We start from the raw sequence: 23,471 nt of genomic DNA on the forward strand, positions 1-23,471 counted from the left end.
TTATATATGAGAACATTTTAAGCTGCATACTAACCATCCAACAATTTGCCATGATACACTGCCATTCCGGCTACCCGGCCAATAAACTTGAAGTAAGAGAGGTGATCTTCATTACACAGTCCGGAATTCGGATTTATCTGTAGGGTATAATTGTCCCTGCAAAGACAACCACATCTAAATGCTCCTCTTCATATTTCAAATAAAAACTTTAACTTGACAAATAATTGTAAGTTATCTCCCTCTTTTTAGAGTTGTTTACCTCTTTTAGAACAGTATTAGACCACTGGATTTATGGTTTTAAAAACAGTGATTTCTGTCAAAAGGTAGAAACAACCTGAATGTTCATCGAAAGATGAAGGGAGAAACAGACTGTGGTATGTACACACAACGGGATATTATTCAGCCTTCGAAAGGAGAGAAATGTGACCCCTTCTACAATAGGAAGAGCTTGAGGACATTATACTAATGAAGTCAGTCAGTCACGAAAAGATCACACTGCATGACTGCACTTCCGTGAGGCACCTGCAAGTGTCAAATTCACAGAGACAGAAAGTGAAGTGCTGGCTGCCAGGGCCTGGGGGAGTCAGTGTTGAATGGCTACAGAGTTTCAGTTTCGGGTGATGAAAAAGTTCTAGAAATGGATGGAAGTGATGGTGGCACAGCAGTGTGAAAGTACTTACAAGTAATGCCACTGAACTGTACACTCACTTTAAAATGGTTAAAGTGGTAAATTTTATATTAAGTGTATTTTACCACAATTAAAAAAAGTTATTTTTGAGACAACATCAGTTACACTCTTCTTTCTGGCACACTGTAACATGCATTTTCCTTGCATCATACAACTCTGTTACTTTCCAAATAGTGATTTCTTTTTCTGTACACAGTCAGTGGAAAGGTGCTTACGTAGCAGAATATTCAAACAACCCATAATAAGGGTTAAACATCTCCTTTGAGATCAGGAAGAACCATTCTCTGGCGACTCCTCCGTAATCCAATCCTTTTTCACCATCAAACTCAATCCACAGCCGAGCCTTGAGGAAGTCTGCTCTCTTGACACCCATAATTCTCCTGTAAGAGTCCTCGAGAACAGTTGCACGGCGAAGTTTCATTTCGAATTTGTTTGGAATGTCATTCTGAAGACCCAGAGAAGAAAGACTTCTGGTTTAAATCAATTCAACATGACAGCAAATTTCTCTCTCATGAAAGTGATGAAATTCAATTGTATTCTACCCTGTGCCCAAGACCCTTTTTCAGGAAAAACAGGACTAGGAACATTGCCTCTATTTCCTCTACGGTATGAAAGAATTCATGCATTTTCGCTAATCAAGTCATCACAGCGCCTTGTGATTTTTGTATCTGAGGAAGCTACTGATGGTGGTAAGAATGCTCGGGTGACGGCATCAGGAGGGTCACTTAGTAAGCTATGCAGTGTCTAATCACTGGAGTGCACACCTGAAACAAATATAATATTGTGTGTCAACTGTAACTGAAAAATAAAATATGATTAAGAAAAAAAAACTTTTCCCAGAAATATCCAAGTTTAGCTGATGTCTTGGGCCAATTTTAGAAAGTGATATTATTCTAGGAATTTGTTTACATTGATGATTTCAAATAAGTTTTCAAATCCAAAAGTTTATAGTAGTTTTGATTTCCTCTTATACGTCAATTGCTGAAGGGAATGTCAGTTTAGTGCTCCTACGTTTGTACGAGTTGCCTGTGCTTTCACTGTCTATTTTTTCCTCTGAGATGTCCATCATTCTACACAAAATAGTTTAAAACAGCTTTAATTTCACAATTTTAAAATTCCTCTTTTTTACTGTTGCTTTTTTAACTTTATAGATTCCCTTTTAAGTGCTGTAGGTATATTCTGTTTTTTTTTTTTTCTAATTTAAAATTTGATGTTGAACCCATTCCTGTTACCCTTTCTTGGGCAGAGTATAAGGCTATGAATATCCATGAATGTGTTTTGTCTGAATTCTATATCCATTATTATTTAATTCTATGGATTTTCAAACCCCATTATGATTTGATTGTCTCATGCATTATTAAAAGTACTTTTATTCATTAAAAAAATAACAGTCCCTTCTTTATAGAGTTATTGTAGAGATTAAATGAATAATACATGTAACTTGCTAAGAAGAATGCCTGCTATGTAGTGAGAGCTCAGTGACATATTATTGCTTTCATTATGATTTTTGTGTTCTGTGACCTGTTTGTAAAGGCCTTGTTCTGTATCTCCCGCTGTCTGGAAGGCATCAGCAATTAGGTATCATAACATGTCTACAAGTGTTAAGAGTGACAAATGGAGAAGTTAGTCCTTCTATTCCACCAGCATCTTTTCATTAACTGAACATATTTCCCCTATAAATAAATCAACAAAGAATTTTAAGAAGTAGAAAACAAATTTCCAGAGCAATTTTAATATAGTTATTACTGAAGATGAGTTTAAAAAGTTGCTAATATTTTAGGATTTTATTTGGACATAAAAGATTTGTACTAAACAACTGTTAGATTTCATTTTTGTTAAATTTTGGAATGGAAAAAATATCTTGTTAGCGGACCCACCATCTTAAATCTGGGAAAGCAGGCTTCTGGCTTAGAATACAAGAAAGTGTAACCCAATATAGCCACCTAGTGGTAGTATTCCTAAACTGCAGGGAAAGGGGAAAAGTATGAGCAAACTAGAAAAGTGTTGTAAAAAATGGTCATCACCAACAGAGATGAAATAGATGGGTAGGTAATGAGTTTACTTCCAAACACGGAATTGAATCTCCTCAGATTCTACAAAGCCAAATTCTCACAAACCCCATTAGGAAAGTTTGCTTTTTAAAGGCAAAAATTTAATATTATTTTTCTAAATTACAGGATATCTTGAAAAATACAGACATAAAATAATTGTGGTCTCTAATGATAAGTCAAAAAATAAGCATCCTTTCCCTATAAGAAACTATTTTAAATTGTTACAAATATAGAACAAATTCTCTGTTACTTTTTTTTGATCCCCTCCACCCATTTTAAAAAGCATTTCCCATTACTTTTGGTGTATAGAACATTCACTCCTAAGAACTCATTATAAGCATTACTAACCTGCTTCTTCAACTTTCTTCGGAAGAACTCATACTTTCTTTTATAATCCCTGGAGTAGGGCACTGCCTTGAGTTGAAAATTTAAGAAAAATAAAGAAGGTTTAGGTTATTTTATTTTGAAAGAATTTCAAAAGTTCCCCTCTAGGTATTTTATGAACATAAGTTAAAGGCACTGAAAGAGGACATTTGGAAAGAAAAGTTTAATTTAAAGAAACACAAATATAAAACTTAAAAAATTTTAATTTCTCTGTTTAAGATAAAATTGTAGTCAGCAATTCCTATGGCTGTAATTTTCATCATTCAATATTCTTGAAATGCAACATGCCAGAAAGAGAAAATTTCTTCCAAGTAGAGAAATATTAGAAATGAAAATTTCCATTTCTAAAGAGACTTTCTAAGTGATTTCTCCATTAAGGGAACAATTTGAAAAATGTACTTTTCACTTGAACTTTGAGGAGTTGCCTTTTTTATCCATTATTTTAAAAGACTAAACATGGAGACTAAAGAGTAATCTAAAAGAACTATATCTTCATTTTTACCTATTTTCATAAATTAAAAAACAATTAAAATCTGAAAATCTAAAAGTGGAAAAAGTCGCTATATAAAAGAGGATAATGATTTTTCCTCTCAGTTAACCTGACTCAAGAGTCGAATAAACATCCACATGGCGATATTTATACTTAAATATGAGTGTGTCGCATATATAGTGTGCTATATATATGTATATCTTATATCTTACATATACAATAATCTCTACTAAAAGTTCACGATACCACCCTGGAGTGGACAGGGTGCTGTCCATGTCCTCCCCTGCCACACTGCAGGCTCCTCTCTGACCCGCTGTGGCGAGACCATGCCCTGTTTCAGACAACAGCAAGTCCGGGCCTGAGCACAGCAGCCCACGCCTGTGCATTTTGACTGTCTGGCTCACTAGCCTCTCAAAGCTATCAAGTGGGATAAGGATAATGACCTTACATACTTTTTTCTAATAACTGAGACCTGGAGTGGGGGTGGTGACAGAGGAGAGAACTGCAAATGTGCTTTCCTTTCAATGCCTGTAGGGTGATGCCCTTGACCATTCACCCTTGAAGAGACAGGTTAGAGAACAATCCCACCAGAGCATACTAATACAAAGAGACTTACTGGTCCAGTTATTGCTACATTCTGCAACCGAGGATCTTCCCATTGGGTTCTTTTTATATCTGAAGAGAGAGAAAAAAAATATGTTCGTCATTCTTATGCACAAAACTCAGTATTATGAAAATAATGTAATGAAAAATCACGATGCACATACTGTGATTTATGTAGAAGATTCTTCCATCTGTGTGAGTTCTTTCTTCCCATCCTGGCTGTAATAAAGAATGTGCTTCAATTATTTTAGAAACGAGTTTTAGATGTAGGGGTAGAAGAACAGCATTGGTTATATGCTTACTTTAATTTGCATATTTTATTCTTAGTAAAAGGCTTCAACACTTTAATATTACTTATTTAATATTTAATTACTTACTTAATGTTACTTCCAGTTGTTACAGAACTACTGTATTCCAAACTACAAAATGTTTGAGACAGCCAGATGACACTGATAGCAGCTCTGTGAACTTACAGGTAAAGGCCCCAGGTCATTGGAAGGATCAAGTGATGTCTTTCCTCTCAGATGAGCTGGAATTTTCAGTCTTGGATCTTCCTTTTTTGGCATAGTAAATGAAGAAAACAATACACACACAAGTTTTAAGATCACGAGAGTCAATCTGTTACTATGTTTTCTAATATCAATGGATATTTAAACTATTCTCTTATTTCCTTTGCTTAATCTGTAAAGTAATAGTTTCCCCACATACAATGTATCATTCTGAGGCTACAGCATTTGGTTCTCAGATTTCAGAGTTGGGTCTGTGCTGTCATCATGTCTTCCACAGAAACCATTCAGAGTACTCTGCCCCACTCCTAAGAGGCTGTGTTACTACATAGACCTCATCTCCGAATGAAAACTGGTGCGAGAGTAGGGCAGTAAACTTGACTGCATGTTACTTCTGAGGCCCTGAACATGCTTTTCTGCACCTATGTGTTAAGGTACTGATTTATTAATATTTTTGAAAGATAGGATGATAAGCTCAAACAGGTTATTGAAATCAACCAAACTATTGAAAAATATAACAAAATTCAATTTGTTTGGATTAACTTCTATGTATCATTTTAATACAGGGTGTGGCAGAAGTCATGCCTGCTTACGTATGGTTGTAGGGTAATAATATAGGTATAATAATTTATAGGTTTTTTTAAAAAAGATTTTATTTATTTATTTTTAGAGATAGGAGAAGGGAGGGAAAAAGACAGGGAGAGAAACATCAATGTGTGCTTGCCTCTCCCACGCCCCCAGCTGGGGACGTGGCCCGCAACCCAGGTATGTGCCCTGACTGGGAATCAAACCCATGACCCTTTGGTTCACAGGTGGGCACTCAATCTACTGAGCCACATCAGCCAGGGCTAATTTATAGTTTTAATTTGAATATTTCATCTGAAATGTCATATGGTGTGCCTGAGTGTGATATTGTTATGTTACAGAATTACATGCTCATGATTTGGTAATACAAGACTTTGTAATACAGAAAAAGGGGGATTATTTGTGCCAGAGCCTGTATTTTATTAAATTATTTTGGGGTTTTTAGGTACACTGGTCTTTTAAATAAATTGATCACATCTATTTATCTGCTGCTAATTTTTGGTAATTTTTCTATCAGTGGTGAACAAACAGCTAAACAACATTAAGCCTTAAAATTAAAAACCCTATTTTACTTGGCCTCAGAAGAATTTTTTTTATATTAAATGAGGTATGATTCAAAAGTACTTTGGAACTATACAGCCTCAATAAAGGTAAAGGATTATTACCCAATATCCTCCTAAGCATTATGACTAGTGAGTTAAAAACTGGATAGGAAGTAATGTGTCCACATGGCAACCGCCCAAAATATTTAAAAAGTCATAAATATATCTTGAATAGAAATAATACTATTACAAATTCAACAGATCTTTAAATGAATACTAGAAAATATAGGTTGTACTAATGTATACTTAACGGAAACCAAGAACTATACATAAGAGGTTATTACTGTTGTTGTTTTCAACGCAAACTGGACAGCATGAGAGTTACCCAGGTGGTGGTTTTGGTGTTATGGTCAATAAAGAAAGGCCTCCCGTTTGGTGCGTGCCGGACTTCCCAGCCTTTCGGAAGAAATCCTTGCTCCATTTCAGACGGCTGAGTCGCCTGCGGTGCGGAAGCACTTGTGGGGGCCTGTGGTTGCGGGCTTGCAGAAACACTGGGGCCCGAGGGCAGCTGACTGGTCTCCACTGCGGCCTAGCACATGAATTAAATCTTGTTGTAATGTTTTATAGAGAGTGCACAAATAGCTGTGGTTAAAAAGGTAACAACCTGCAGACTTAATAACACTTATAAATAAGCCTAAGCACTGGAGGCTCCTTTTTTAAATAAAGTATTTTGTCCAACTTTGTTTTTAAAATAATTTATAATTTCTCAGCTAATTCTTGGGCAATAAGATGCTAGTTAACGATGCTGTTGGTGCACGTGACAGAGAAGGCTAGGTCAGTGGGCCCGGGCCCCAGCTGCCGGGGGGAGCCACAGTGCCAATTAGAGGAGGTTGTCTTTGTCACTCAAAATACTTATAGAGTGGGGAATTCTCCATACACAGAAGTGGGTTCAAAGGCTGGGTAGACAAAATGAATGGCAAATACCCACGATAGAAATGGATAATTGAAATGTAATATAGTCATCCGATGAAATAGTAGGCAATAATTAAAAGAAGTACACTGGATCTATATATAAAACAACATGGATAGGATTTTATAAACAATGTTGAACAAAAAAAGATTTAGAATTATACAAGACATCTTTGTAAAATTTCAAATGCACAGGCATAAACAATATTTTGCATTGCTTAGCTCTCTTTGAAAGTATATGACATAGGTAAGAAGAATATCCAACAAATTCAAGAAAGTGGTGCCCTCTGGGGAGTAGGACCAAGTGTTTGGTTAAAGTGTTTTATCTGTAAAATTTTATTTTTAAAAATAAAATGTCTAGAAATGAATATGGTAATTTGTTAATGGTGATAAATTCTGGGTGTAAAGAAAGTGGTTATTTGCTATATTATTTTCTGTACTTTTCAATGTTAAAACATCTCTCAATAAGAAAAATGCTAAGATAAAATAAATATTTTCCTGACCACTTACAAGGAAATGCTACAAACACACTCATTGTCAAGGACAGAATGTCATCAACACAAACGTAAGAGATACAAATCACTAAGATTATCTTTCAGCTACATAATGGTCTTAATCCATTCAAATTACAAAATTACCCAATGGATTAGACCATTTACTTTGTTCTCTTATTCCCAATTGGACTTGTTTTACGTAATGTCAAGTGGTAATTCATGCATAAAAGAGATCCACAAGAAATAGCACTTAGCACCAATGTCAGAAAAGAACTAGAACGTGCTAGAAGCATCCAGCATATACCACAAAGTGATGTGAGAGCTTCCACAGAAATATGATGTTTTCAATTACGTGAGGAAACAAGTTAATGGATAGATTGTGGGGTACCTGTACGGGCTTTGTCCACGTGGTAGTTCTGGAATTGTGATCTACATAATATAGTCTTCCTCTTTCATCTTGTTTTTCTTCCCAACCTGGTGGTAGTCCAGATGAAGTAGGCAAAAGCTAAGGTGAAGAATAATGGGAGAATTAAATGTGACTAAGAAAAATCCTTATAAAAGGACCACACTTCTTTGTTACTGCTACCTCTCTTTCAAATGAAACATCTTTCAAATCACACTTTGGAGTGCACAACATGAGTGTGTAACAGCTCACTCAGACAAAATGGTAGGCAACAATGGCAAGCATGGTGACACCGAGAGAACATGGCAGTAGGAAGTCTGGTTCAAGACGGAAGCTGCATTCACCTCCTCTCACAACTGCATTTTTGGAGAAACATCAAACCACCAGGTGACTCAGCCCCTCCTACAGCCCAGATTTGGTGCCCTGCGACTTCTGGCTTTTCCCAAAATTAAAATCACCTTTTAAAGGAAAGAGATTTCAGACTGGCAATAAGATCCAGGAAAAGAGGACAGGGCAGCTGATGGTGATTGCGAGAACTGTGTGAGGTCCCAAGGTGCCTACTTTGAAGGGTACTGAGGCATCCTTGTCCTATATACAATGTTTCTTGTATCTTTTTCAATAAATGTGTCTATTTTTCATATTACATGGCTAGATACTTTATGGACAGACCTTATATATGCTGTCTACAAGAGATTCACTTCAGATACAAAGACACACACAGCCTGCAAATAAAGGCACGTAAAAAGATATTTCATGCAAATGGGAACAAAAGAAGAGTTAGGATGGCAATATTTATATCACGCAAAATAGACTTAAAACAAAGGCAAAATAAGAGACAAAAAGGACATTATATAATGATAAATGGATCAATAAAACAAGAGAACATAACCCTTGTAAACATGCAGCCAACATAGGAGCATCTAAATATATAAAGCAAATGCTGATGGACATAAAGAGAGAAATTGACAGTAAAACAATCGTAGTAGGGGACTTTCACACCCCACTGACATCAATGAGTAGATCTTCCATACAGAAAATTAACACCACCACAGTGGCCTTAAACAATACAATAAACCAGATGGATTTAATTGATATCTTCAGAGCATTTTGCCCCAAAAAGCAGAATATACATTCTATTCAAGTGCACATGGAGCATTTTCTAGGATAGACTACATGTTACGACACAAAACAAGTCTCAGTAAATTTAAGAAGACTGAAATCATGTAAAGCAACTTCTCTGACCATAATGGTATGAAACTAGAAATCAATCACAAGAAAAAAATTGAAAAACATGCAAAAATATGGAGGTTGAATAAAATGTTACTAAAGAATGAATTAGTTAACAATGACATCAAAGAAGAAATCAAGAGTCCTTGAAACAAATGATAATGAGAACAAAACAACCCAAAACCTATGGGACACAGTGAAAGCAGTCCTAAGAGGGAAATTCATAGCATTACAGGCCTACCTCAAGAAACAAGAAAAATCTCAAATAAATAATCTCACTTTACACTTAAGGAACTAGAAAAAGAATAACAAGCTCCAAAGTGAGTAGAAGAAAGAAAATAATAAATATCAGCGCAGAAATAAACAAAATAGAGTGTAAAAGGCAATACAAAATATCAATGAAACCAAGAGCTGGTTCTTTGAAAAGATAAACAAGATTGACAAACCTTAAACCACACTCATCAAGAAAAAAAGAGAGGACAAACTAAATAAAATCAGAAATGAAAGAGAAGTAACAACTGACACCAAAGAAATACAAAGAAGTATAAGAAAATATTAGGAACAACTATATGCCAACAAATTGGATAATCTGAATGAAATGGAAAAATTCCTAGAAACAACAATCTTTCAAAACTAAATTAGGAAGACTCAGAAAATCTGAATAGATTGATCGCAACCAATGAAACTGAAGCACTAATCAATAAACTCCCAACAAACAAAAGCCCTGGACCAGATGGCTTCACAGGTGAATTTTACCAAACATTCAAAGAAGAACTAACACCTATCCTTCTCAAAGTGTTCCACAAAATTCAATAGAAGGGAAGACTCCCAAGCTCATTTTACAAGTCCAGCATTACCGTAATTCTAAAACCAGATAAAGAAACCACAAAGAAAGAAAAATAGAGACTAATATCCCTGATGAACATAGATGCTAAAATCCTCAATAAAACATTAGCACACTGGATCCAGCAATACATTAAAAAGATCAAACACCTTGATCAAATGGGATTTATTCCAGGGATGCAAGGTTGGTACAATATCCACAAATCGATAAATGTGATACACCACATACACAAAATGAAGGATAAAACCATGTGGTCATATCAATAGATACATAAAAAGCATTCAATGAAATCCCGCACCCATTTATGATAAAAACTCTCAGCAAAGTGGAAATAGAGGGACTATACCTCAATGTAATAAAGGCCATATATTACAAACTCACAGTCAACATCATACTCAATGGGCAAAAACTACAAGTGTTCCCTTGAAGTTTGTGAACAAGATGGATGTCCCCTTTCACCACTTTTATTCAACATACTACTGGAAGTCCTAGCCATAGCAATCAGACAAGAATAAGAATTAAAAGGCATTCAAATTGGAAAGAAAGAAGCAAAAACTATCACTATCTGCAGATGACATGATACTGTATGCAGAGAACCCTATTAATTCCACCAAAAAACTATTAGAACTGATAAATGAATTCAGTAAAGTAGCAGGACACAAAATAAATACTGAATGGAACTGGGTGCATTCTTATATATCAATAATGAATAATCAGAAAGTGAAACTAAGCAATAATCCAGAGTTCTAGTCAAGATGAAGGTGTAGGTAGAAATGCTTCACTTCCTCACACAACCAAAAGAAGGATAACTACCAATTAAAAAAAATAAACAACCAGAACTGCCAGAAAACCAAACTTCATGGAACTCCAACAACCAAGGAGTTATAGAAACATTCATGCAGACTGGTAGGAGGGGCAGAGATGGGCAGCTGTAGGCAGAGAAACCATGGCAAGGTGGTGGACCGAACCGGCCAGGCGGGGCTGGAAGACCAGGAAACTAATGACTCAAAACCTCTAGGTGTAAAACATGGTGGGGGTTGCAAAGGTGGGAGAAACTCTCAGCTTCACAGGATAGTTGGTTGGAAAGTGGGGCTAGAGTGAAACAAGCAAATGGCCTTGTTCCTTCTCTGACCCCTCCCCCACAGACAGTGCCACAATGCAGCAAAGAGGGTTGTCCCGCCTGAGTGAATACCTAAGGCTTTGCCCCTTACAACATAACAGGTGCTCTGAGACAAAGAAATATGGTCCAAATGAAAGAAAAGATCAAACTCCAGAAAAAGAGCTAAGTAACCAGGAAATAGGCAACCTATCTGATGCAGAGTTTAAAACACTGGTAATGAGGATGCTCACAGAATTGATTGAACTCGATCACAAAATGAAGGAAGAAATGAAGGCTATACAAAGTGAAATAAAGGAAAATATACAGGGAACCAACAGTGAAGGGAAGGGAACCGGGACTCAGATCAAAGATTTGGAACAAAAGGAAGAAATCAACACCCAACCAGAACAGAATGAAGAAACAAGAATTCAAAAAAATGAGGAGAGGCTTAGGAATCTCTGGGACAACTTTATGTGATCCAACATCTGAATCATAGGGGTGCCAGAAGGAGAAGAGGAAGAGCAAGCAATGAAAAACTTATTTGAACAAATAATGAAGGAAAACTTCCCCAATCTGGTGAAGGAAATAGACTTCCAGGAAGTCCAGGAAGCCCAGAGAATCCCAAAGAAATTGGACGAAAGGAGGAACACATCAAGGCACATCATAATTAAGTTACCCAAGATTAAAGATAAGGAGAGAATCTTAGAAGCAGCAAGAGAAAAGGAGACAGTTACCTACAAAGGAGTTCCCATAAGACTATCAGCTGATTTCTCAAAAGAAACCTTAAAGGCAAGAAGAGGCTGGAAAGAAATATTTGAAGTCATGAAAGGCAAGGACCTACCTCCAAGATTACTCTATACAGCAAAGCTATCATTTAGAATGGAAGGGCAGATAAAATGCTTCCCAGATAAGGTCAAGTTAAAGGAGTTCATCATCACCAAGCCCTTATTATATGAAATGTTAAAGGGACTTATCTAAGAAATAGAAGAAGATCAAAAACTATGAACAGTAAAATGACAAACTCATAACTAACAACAACTGAACCTAAAAAAGAAAAACAAAAACTAAGAAAACAACTAGAACAGGAACAGAATCACAGAAATGGAGATCACATAGAGGGTTACTGGTGGGGAGGGGGAGGAGGAGAATGGGGGGAAAGGTACAGGGAATAAGAAGCAAAATTGGTAGGCGTGAAATAGACAGGGCGAGTTTAAGAATACTATAAGAAATGGAGAAGCCCAAGACTTTATCTGTACAACCCATGGACATGAACTAAGGCACGGGGGAATGCTGGAGGGTGGGGGAGTGCAGGGCAGAGGGGGGATAAAGGGGAGAAAAAAAATTGAGACAACTGTAATAGTATAATCAATAAAATATACTTTTAAAAAAGCAACAATCCCATTTACTGTAGCATCAAAAAGTAAAATAAAATAAAATAAAATACCTAGGAATAAATTTAATCAAGGATATTAAAGACTTGTTCTTAGAAAATTATGAGATACCGAAGAAAGAAACTGAAAAAGATACATATAAGTGGAAGCATACATCATCTTCATGGATAGGAAGAATTACCATCTTTAAAATTTCCATACTACCCAAAGCAATCTATAGATTTACTGCAATTCCTATTAAAATACCAATGGCAGGCATATGTCACATAATTAGAACAAATATTCAAAAAATTTATATGGTACTACAAAATATTCCAAACAGCCTCAGCAATCTTGAGAAAGAAGCACAAAGCTGGAGATATCATGTTACCTGATATCAAACTATACTACAAGGCCATAGTAATCAAAACAGCATGGTACTGGCCTAAAAACAAGCATATAGATCAATGGAATAGAATAGAGAACCTGGAAATAAACCCACGCCTTTAAGGACAATCAATATTTGACAAAGGAGGCAAGAACATAAAATAGGGTAAAAACATTTCTATTCAACAAATGATGCTGGGAAAATTGGACAGATACATGCAAAAATGAAACTAGATCACCTCCTCACAGCATACACAAGAATAAACCCAAAATAGATTAAAGACTTAAATGTCTCAAAACCATAAAATTCCTAGGAGAAAGCAGGCAGCCCTGACTGGTGTGACTTAGTTGGTTGGGCATCATCCCACAAAGCAAAAGGTCACTAGTTCAATTCCAGGTCAGGGCACATGCCTGGGTTGTGGGTTCAGTCCCTGGTCAGGGCATGTACAAGAGGCAACAGGTTGATGTTTCTCTCTCATATTGATGTTTATCTCCCTCTCTCTCTCTCCCTCCCTTCCCCCCTCTCTAAAAATAAATAAATAAAATCTTAAAAAAAAAGAAAACATAGGCTGTAAAAAGCTCTAACATTTCTCATAGGAATATTGTTTCTGATATATCTCCTTGGGCAAGGGAAACCAAAGAAAAAATAAACAAATGGGGCTACAAGAAACTAAAACGTTTTTGAACAGCAAAGAAACCATCAACAAAATGAAAAGGCAACCTACCAAATGGGAGAAGATACTGACTGATGATACATCTTACAAAAGGTTATTATCCAAAGTGTATATAGCAGTCATACAACTCAACATCTGCCCCCCAAAAATAATACAATGAAAAGTTAGTCAGAGGACCTGAATAGACACTTCTCCGAAGAGGACATACAGATGACCAATAGACATATGAAAGGTCACTAATCATCAGAGAAATGCAAATTAAAACCAAAATGAGATATCACCTCACATCTGCCAGAATGACTATCATCAATAAATCAATGAACAAGTATTGGTGAGGATGTGGAGAAAAGGAAACCCTGTTGGTGGGAATGCAAATTGCTGCAGCCACTCTGGAAAACAGTATGGAGTTTCCTCAAAAAAGTTAAAAATAAAACTACCATATGACCCACCAACTCCACTCTGGGTATATATCCAAAGAAACCCCAAACACTAATTCAAAAAGAAACCCCTTTGTTCATTGCAGCATATTTACAATAGCGAAGATATGGAAGCAGCCCAAGTACCATCAATAGACAAGTGGATAAAGCAGAGTGGTGATATATACAATGAAATATTACTGGGTCTTAAAAAAGAATGAAATCTTACCATTTACAACAGCATGGATAACCAAGAGGGTATTATGCTAAGTGAAATAAGCTAGACGGGGAAAGACAAATTCCATATGATTTCACTTATATGCAGAATCTAAAGAACAAAATAAATGAACAAATAAAACATAAACAGGCTCATAGATACACAAAACAAACTGACAGCTGCCAGAGGGGAGGGGATTTATGAGACTGAGTGAAAAAGGCCCAGGGGTTAAGGAGTACAAACTGGTAGTTACAAAATAGTCGTGGGATGTGATATTGTAATAAATAAGCACAGTGCCAGGTGGTACTTGAAATATTGGGGGGATCGCTTTGTAAATTATATGACTGTCTAACCACTATGCTTAATACCTGAATCTAGTATAAAATAATATTGAAAACTAAAATTTTAAAAACTTAATTGGAATGGCTATATTAACATTAAATTAGAATTCTGAGTAAAGAACATTACCAAAAATATAGAAGGCCCTTTTTTAATGACAAAGGGCCAAGTCATCAGAAAGACACAGCGATCCTAAGGGCTTACATACCTAAGAACAGAGTTTCAAAATACATAAAGAAAAAAACGGATACAATTGCCAGGAGAAATATAAAAATTCACGTGCATGGAAAAACTTTCAAAATCCTTTTATTGTGATTGGCAGAACAAGTGAACAGAAAATCAGTAAGCATATAGAAAAGTTGAAAACATACATTATCCACCTGACCAAACTACCCAACTGAACCATAAAACAGGTTAATATATTTAAAAGGATGTAAGTCATACAAAGTATGTTCTGTGCTAAAGTGGAATTAAGTTGGGAATAAATAACAGAATGATGTCTAGACGACCTTTTGAAATAGTTGAAAACCAAATACCACACACTAAATAGCCCATGTGTCAAAGAAATTAAGAGGGAAATTAGAAAGTATTTTGAATTGAATGAAAATAAAAAGACATTAGAATTCATGAGATGCCACTAAAGCAGTACTTGGGGGAAATTTATAGCACTAAACGCCTATAAAAAAAGAAGAATGGTCTCACATCAGTGACTTCAGCTTTTGCTTTACAATAAGAGAAAGGGGAGACCAAATTAAATTCAGATTAAGCATAATAAAGAAAATAAGATAAGAGTAAAAAACAATAAAACAGAAAAATAACAGAGAGATAAATGAAACCAAGCTGGATTTTTTTTTTTTTTTTGGATAAATAAAATAATTTATCTCCTGGCCAGAATGATTAGGAAAAAATGACAGGACAAAACACTTACTTACAAATATAAGGAATGAAGCAAGTGATTTCACAAGAATTGCTACAGATGCTAAAATGCAACAAAGAAATCACATGAAAAATACACTACAGACTAATAAAGTTAGTAGGATTAGAGAGATGTTGCTAAACACAATTTTAGCTAATAAAATCCATTTTCTTTAAAAAACACATGACAGTAATAACAACATACTAAGTGCTTCAATATAGATCATGTCATTAACCTCCACACAACTCTTATTGAGATAATTTATATTATTGACCAAATTGAAGTAATTTCTTAACAGGTCCATTGCTACTATGGAGCTGAGATTTGAATTCAGGTAGTCTTAACTACACAACTTACCACCTATATAGGCCGAGTCAAAGTCACTCCAGCCTTCTTTCTGTAAGAGCTGGGGAGGTGCAGTCTATTATTGTTTATTACTAATGAACAAAGAGGTATGGTTATTTCTAGGTTTACTTAAAATAGTCCAGGTCCGGCCTTCTTTAGTCTTTAGGACCAGATTAGACTCTTCAAGGCTCTGCCTACTCCCCTAATGAGTCTTACACATAAAAACTATCACTAGTCTGTTCACTAGATACACGGTTCCCTAGACACATTGCTGACAGTTATGATGAGGTGTTAGTCTACAAAAAGTGGAATTCAAAGTTGCTCAGCTTTATGAAGATCCAACAGCTGTGAGTAGATAAATGAAGTGTCGTAGAAATTATCTGCACAATGGAATAGCAAGAACTACTGAGATATGCAACACCTCAGAGAAGTCTCAAAAACATCATATTAAGCGAAAGAGGTCAGACACGTAAGACTACATATTGTATGATTCCACTTGTATGAAATTTCTAGAAAAAGCAAAAATGTAGCAACAAAAAGCCGGTAAGTGGCTACCTGAGGCTAAATGTAGGTATTGTAATTGAAGAAACTATTTTGGAGTGATGGAAGGCTTCTTAACCTTTACTGTGGCGATGTTTGTACAACTGTATACATTTCTCTAAAACTCATTTATTTCTACTTAAAAATGGGTAGATTTTATGGTATGTAAATTATACCTCAAGAAAACTATTAAAAAGAAAACACCCTAATCACTGTATGGAGATAAAAAAGGCAGGGAAATAGCTTTTCCAGTGCATAAAACAGAAATCATCTCTAGATGCCGCTGCTCATCTGGCACACTTAAAATTGTTTCTTGGATGAATGCCTGTCAATCAATCAGACATTCAACATTTTCAATGTCTGGAGGACTTAACAAAGACAGTGGGGAAAATACCACGAATCTCTGCTGAAGCAGGCTCCAGTCTAATGCAGGAGGCCAGACAAGTGGCAACAAGTGAGAGTAGGGCTGGTGAGGGTGGCCTTTTGGTGGCATCTGCCTCTTGTTGATGGCCAATACTGACAGGGTCAATTGCACAGGCGGGTGCTGCCCTCCCTCCTCAGCACTGGATCTGTGTCTCTCTCAGTGCAGGGGCACCTTTTTAGATGAATGAGTCACTCTTGGCTTGAGGAATTTTGAGCTTCTGCATTCCTTTGCTGGAACTTCCATAAAAGTGAAAACAATCCCATTTTTCAAAATTAATATATAGACTGCCATTCAAAATCACACATGTTTGATGGAAAAAAAAAATGAGGAGGCCTTTCCAAGTGGGGAAACAGAATGCACACAGACCTGGACAAGGGAGAGAATTTAGGACATGGGAACAGCCTGTCTGGAAGAATGAGCACAGATAGGAATGACAGCAGCAGGAGGCGTCTGTGGGTGAATAAAGAGAAGGGTAGGCTGAAGGGGCTGGGAGCCTGGGAGTTTTCATGTGGTTTTTAAAAAACAAGTGGGGCCCAGGCCCTGGCCAGGTGGTTCAGTTGGTTGGAGTGTCATCCTGTACACCAAAAGGTTGTGGGTTCAATTCCTGGTCAGGGCACATGCCTAGGTTGCATGTTTGGTCCCTGGTGTGGGTGTGTACGAGAGGCAACTGATAGATGTTTCTCCTTCACACTGATGTTTCTCTCCTTATCTTACCCGCCCCCCCGCCCCCAATCAATAAGCATGTCCTCTGGTGAGGATAAAAAAATAAATAAAAATAGAAATTAAATTAAATTTAAAAAGGTAGGGCCCAGTAAGGGACAGATAAACTCAAAGTAATGAGAGTTGAGTCAGAAGGAGGATGGAGGCTGGGAGACCAAAAGAGTCAACAGTCCAGGCATAAAGTTGTCAAGGTTGTACTTGGCTATAAAAAAGAAGAAAGTTTTACCCTTTGCGACAGTATGAATGGACCTAGAGAACATTATGCTAAGTGAAATAAGCCAGTCAGAGAAAGACAAATACCATATGATTTCACTCACAAGTGGAATCTAATAAACAAATTGCACTAACAAGCAAAAGAGTCAGACTCATAAATCGAGAGAGGGACGATAGCTAAGGGGGTGGCGTAGGGGATGAAGGGATTGAGAAAAAGGGAAAAAGGACTCATGGACGTGGATAACACTGTGGTGATTGTAGTGGGGAGGGTAATATACGGGGACTAAATGGTGATGAAAAAGACAAAAAAAATAATTATGGGAAAAAAAAAAGGTTGAAGTCTTGGCCAACTGGTGGACGTGAGAATGAAAAGGAAGGGGGGTGGTACTAATAAACTCCAACCTGGCCACTGAGCTTGCTGACACCAGTACACACTACTGAGTGACTGAACCCTGTGTGGCATTTCACGTGTGGGGCAGAAATGACTGCTATATGCCATAGACTGTGGAAAGAGCCAAGGCCGCTAGACTCCATAATCCCGAACTGCACGCTCCCTGCAGCAGGGACAGCCTCCAGCCAGGACAGCCCTTCAACTGAGAAGCCCGGATATCGCCCACAGTCGCCAGCACTCAAAGATGGGCTTTCTTACTATGGGGGAGATGGTTCAACTGGTTTTGTTTTTAAAGGAACCACCTACTCAATTTCCCCTCCCCTGCACCTCATACCCCAGAGCCTAGATCCTGTGCTGGATCACTACTCTGCTAGGCAGTCAAAGGTCATACTCAGTGTTAAAAAGAAGAAAAAAAAGTTGCTGAGTTTATATTTTTACTGATGATTGAAAGGAGAGGATAAAACTCACCACAGGAAGTGTAGGCTGTTCCTCAAAAGTATAGGCTTGTAAGCTGCCTCTTCTGCTGGAATGATTCTTTAAAAAAAAAGAATGATAATAGTGTTAGGTCTTGGATTTGTCTTTGAGCGGCAGATAACACAGTGGGGGTCGGTATGAGGGGGCAGGAGAAAGAACGCTGGCCAGGAAGCTAGGCAGCAACGTGGAGACTAAGTAAAAGCACTCAGTGCCCTCAACACCAGCACATGCCGATGCTTCCCAGCTTCCAATTCACACTTCTGCCCCCACTCTAGTCTGCCTCCTGGACACTTTCTCTTGAACGTTTAACAGATACCCCCTCGTTGTGCCCCCAACTGGATTCCATTTTTCCTTGTTCGCACCCACTGGAACCTTGTCCAGCAGCTGCCCAAGTCAAATGTCAGTCAGACACTGACCCTCTCTGACCCTTCCAGCCAAGTCAGGCACCAGATCCCATTCATTCTATTTCTTTACTAGCTCTCAAATACATTCCCTCTCTATTTTAGTTCAAGTTTTCATCATTTGTCACGTTGATTATTACTGCAGCAACATCCTAATAGATTTCCTGGCTCCAAGTCTGATTTCCTTAAATCTACTCTCATACTGCATGTTGGAGCCAGGGAATGTTCTATTGTGTGAGCCAGTCACATCGTTCAATGACTTCATACCATCACTAGGATGAAATCTGCAGCCCAGAACACAATGCTTAGTGAGCTTCCTGACCTGGCTCTTCCTGATGGCTCCCACACACCCCACCTCCTGACCTCACCTCTGGACATTCCTGACTATTTGTTTCCCAGAAATCCTATGTACTCTCTTTCCTTGTGTTTTTATACACATGCTGCTGTCACTATCTAAAATATCTTAGCTTTGTTATTTGATGACATCAAAATTTATAATATACATATCAATTAACTCAGAATATCCACTGTAGTATTGTTTATAATAACAGGACTGTAAACAATCTAATATCCCTCAGTAGGAGATGGTCCAATATCTTACAGTTTATTTACACACTGAAATATGCCAGAGTTTGATGACTTTATTTTTGTTAGTGGTTTTAAAAGGAGTAAGTCTATATTTACTGAAATGGTCCAAGGGCTATATTATAGCAAGCAAAAAAAGTAAGTTACAAAAAAGTATACATGAGATGATCTCAGGTTTAAAAAGTTATATAGAAATATATGTGAGCTTATGCATGTTTATAAGTATATAGAAAATGTTCAGGACAGCCCTGGCTGGTGTGGCTCAGTGGATTGAACACTGGCTTGCGAACTGAAAGGTCACTGGTTTGATCCCCTGTCAGGGCACATGCCTGGGTTACAGGTCAGGTCCCCAGTTGGGGGCATGTGAGAGGAAACCGATTGATGTTTCTCTTGTACACTGATGTTTTTCTCCCTCTCTTTCTCCCTCCTTTTCTCTCTCTTGGAAAATAAATAAATAAAATCTTAAAAAAAAAGAAAATGTTCAGGACAATATATGCCAAACCATTAATAGCAATTAAGGAAGCATGTGTTAGAGGTAAGATGGAAGATTTAATTTTTATTTTATATATTTCAATACTGTTTTAATTGTTAACCATGACCATAGAACATTTTTAAAAGAATAAATTATTATTTTTTGAATATGTAACATATGCATATGCTACAAAATTCAAAAGGTACCAAAGATATATGTCCTGCTCACGCTGTTCTTCCCTTCAGAGCTGAGCAATGTTGCCAGTTTCCTGGTCAGCCTTCAAGAAATCTCATACACATATTTATTCCCTGCCATTTAAATAATTTACAAAAAATAAATAGGACATCAAACACACTGTTCTGTACCTTGCTGGTTTGCACTAACTAATATCTCTTAGGGATTGTTCCCTATAACACATACTTCAAAGCTATCTCATTCTTTGCAATGGCTATATAATATTTCATTGTATGGACGTCGTGTGTTACTTTTAAAATAAAATAACAGGAGAAAAGGGAATAGGATCTTATATGATTTATCACTAATACATCAATATAACTTATCCATGGCTGGCGTGGCTCAGTCAGTTGGAGCATCATCCTGTAAACTGAAAGGATGCAGGTTCGATTCCCAGTCAGGACATGCCTGGGTTGTGAGTCTGGTTCACAGTTGGAGCACATACAAGAGGCAACTAATCCATGTTTCTCTCTCACATCAACATTTCTCTCCTTCATTCTCTCCCTTCCTTCCCCTCTAAAATCAATAAGCATATCCTCGAGTGAGGATTAAAAAAAAGTACAGGTAATTAAAAAAGTCAATATAGCTTATTCTTTAAGTCTATGACTGACCTTTCCCACTCCTCTAACAGAAAATAAAAAGAAATGAGTGGAAGACAGAACAGACAGGTAGAAAGAAAGGAGGGAGAGGGAGCAGACTGGCAGATCTGCTCTTGGACATTCACACAAGTATTCCCAGACAGTTGTCTACACTGAAGTTTCTTGAAAAACGTGCTGAAACAGAAATGTGCAAACTTCTGTTAAGGCCAAGAAAGTAAATATCTTTTGCCTCTATTATAACTACTTAATTCTGTTGATGTAGTGTGAAAGCAGCCATAGGCAATACTTCAACATGTGGGTGTGGCTATATTCTAATGATACGTTAGCATATGGTGCCCTGCATATTGTTAGCCCTCGATAAATATTTAGTAATTGAATGAAATGCAGGGGAACTCGAACTAGAATGACTCTAGCATCCTCAGAGAGTAATCTTTGTCTTTCACTGAAAGATCTCTCTTGATGATTCGGATCAGAGAAAGAGCCGTAAAGATCACATTATGGCCGTGCATGTTGGGATGCTTGCTTCTGCTCCCTGCAGACAGCAATTTTTATAGTGGTCACTGGAATGAGAATGTCATCTATCTCTCTGTTGGGGCAAAGTGCATCAGCTCTTACTCACATATGTGTGCTGGTAACATCTGTGGTATAATTAAGGAGGAGAAAAGCAGCCCTATTCCAGGATCTGGCCCAGCACTCATCGGTAGGATAAAGACAAAATCAAGACCACTCTGTAATCATTTCTGAACAGAGACAAAATGTGCACATTTTCCAAGAAATACCAAATATCTCCCTAATCTGGCAAATGCGAGTTACTGCTTCTTCTTTACTAACTATTTCTTTAGCCTTGCTATTGATAAGATTTGAGATACCCTACTCCAGAATTACCCCCACTACCTGATAGCATTTGGGGCACAAGCCAAATCTCGCTTTCTTACACCCTCCCCCAAACTGCCTACACGAGCCCAAATCCATTAAGTCTTTATAACGTCCTCCTACCGAGACACTCATGGTGTGTGCCCTCCCTTGCTGAAATGAATAGTAAACCCAACTTGTTCAGTTACGGGTGGGTTCATGGTGGTCTTTGGCTGAAGAGCATCAACATAATGAACATTTGGACTCCAGCGATCATTTAGATTATCCAAGACCCTGCTCCATACCATAAGTGGGAACATTTGAAAAATGATCATGCCGTAAAGTCCCAAAGTCACTAATACGTTATTATGTGTCATTTAAGACAAATTTTTCTCATTACAAGAAAAAAATTTTGTAAATATTTGAGGTGATGGATGTTAACTAAACTTACTGTGGGGGTCATTTTGTAATATATATATATATATATATATATATATATATAATCATTATGCTGTACATGTTAAACTAACATAATGTTATATGTTAATTATATCTCAATAAACTGGGAAAAGACAAAATTTTATGTAAGTTTGATACTGAATGGATACACACACACACACACACACAAAATATATAAAATCCTGAAGCTACAACAAAATCTAAGAGCATCTTACTGAGCTGGATACTGGCTGACCAGTGGCTGAATTTCCAGAAATAGCAAGTAAGGCATTCAATTCTTCTGCAAGCTGAATCTGAACATCCAAGTTATTTGATGGTGGAGGTGATGAGAAGGCCTGATTGCTATACATGATGCCTTCATCTTCTCTTATAATTTCCCAGTTCTAAAATGAACAGAATAAGCTTAAGCCACACATACTTTAATCTACTGATATAGCATGTGTCTATCTATGAAAAAAGAAAATTATTCATACCTCGGAAGACTCTCGGTTGTCCACACTTTCCATTTCCTCGGATATCTGCCGCCTGGTGGTAAATGCACGCTGTGCTTGCAGCTGAATGTTTCCATCCTCAGCATCTGTTAGGTTGTCCCTATTTTAGAAATACAAAAGCTATCACCCATGTCTGAAGAGAGTTAAAACAATAGTCACATATTCTGTGATCATTTAAAAAATACTTGTATCAGATTGGAATTTACGGTTTTTGGTCAAAAGCTATTTCAACATGCATAGATTAAGTTGTGGGCACATTGGTACCTTGTGGAGTTAAAAATTTTGTGGAAGTATGTATGTAATATGTCTGCCTCTGATATTTTAGTTCGTCACTGTGCCTGTGATAGTGGCTGACATATACGGGCACTCAAAAAAATTGAATGAATGGAAAAGTTGAATGAATCAACTGAATTTCACTAATAATTTTATTATATTATTTTGCCATGTCATTACATCTTAAAGCAGCTCTAGAAAGTTCATAAAAGAGAGGTTTCAGGAATCGCATATACATCTTCTTGAATCAGACAGCAACATTTTCTAAATCAATCTTAAGCCAGGGGGAGAGTTCCCCATGCATGAATGTAGAAGGAGAGTGAACGACAGTGTAAGGACACTGCAATTAAAAAGTTAATACATTAGCTCTGCCTGAAAACGACCACAGGTGAGCTCTGAAAACGGCTCACTATTCACTTGACCCAGAAAACCCCACAAAATCATGCAAATCAAGAGGTTCAGATCTTCGTGTTCACTTTAACAATACTCATGAAACTGCCCAGGCCATCAAGGGTATGCATATTCGAAAAGCCACCAAGTATCTGAAAGATGTCACTTTAAAGAAGCAATGTGTCCTATTCCATCGATACAATGGTGGCATTGGTAGGTGTGCCCTGGCCAAACAGTGGGGCTGGACACAGGGTCTGTGGCCCAAAAGAGTGCTGAGTTTTTGCTGCACATGCTTAAACATGCAGAGAATAATGCTGAACCGAAGGGTTTAGATGTAGATTCTCTGGTCATCGAGAACATCCAGGTGAACAAAACTCCCAAGACGCAGTGTAGAACTTACAGAG

At 37.3% G+C, this 23,471-nt stretch overlaps 1 protein-coding gene across 9 annotated transcripts in view; it reads right to left on the reverse strand.

Annotated features, from left to right (window-relative positions):
• Positions 1 to 23,471, reverse strand: part of NEDD4 (NEDD4 E3 ubiquitin protein ligase) — a 113,868-nt gene that overhangs the window by 11,657 nt on the left and 78,740 nt on the right. For 8 of the 9 annotated variants that reach the window (XM_024567541.4, XM_045201641.3, XM_053928557.1 and 5 more), the window contains 11 exons: positions 22,387 to 22,504; positions 22,129 to 22,296; positions 18,306 to 18,371; positions 7,701 to 7,817; positions 6,235 to 6,438; positions 4,690 to 4,770; positions 4,381 to 4,435; positions 4,230 to 4,288; positions 3,088 to 3,153; positions 904 to 1,133; positions 35 to 156 (listed from right to left, as the gene is read on the reverse strand). In XM_024567541.4, coding sequence (XP_024423309.2) covers positions 35 to 156; positions 904 to 1,133; positions 3,088 to 3,153; positions 4,230 to 4,288; positions 4,381 to 4,435; positions 4,690 to 4,770; positions 6,235 to 6,438; positions 7,701 to 7,817; positions 18,306 to 18,371; positions 22,129 to 22,296; positions 22,387 to 22,504 — 1,286 coding nt within the window. The remainder of the gene's footprint in view (positions 1 to 34; positions 157 to 903; positions 1,134 to 3,087; positions 3,154 to 4,229; positions 4,289 to 4,380; positions 4,436 to 4,689; positions 4,771 to 6,234; positions 6,439 to 7,700; positions 7,818 to 18,305; positions 18,372 to 22,128; positions 22,297 to 22,386; positions 22,505 to 23,471) is intronic. The other variant, XM_053928555.1, reaches the window with a different exon arrangement.

The sequence above is a fragment of the Desmodus rotundus genome, chromosome 7 (assembly GCF_022682495.2).
Source record: "Desmodus rotundus isolate HL8 chromosome 7, HLdesRot8A.1, whole genome shotgun sequence".
NCBI classification, from domain to species: Eukaryota; Metazoa; Chordata; class Mammalia; order Chiroptera; family Phyllostomidae; genus Desmodus; species Desmodus rotundus.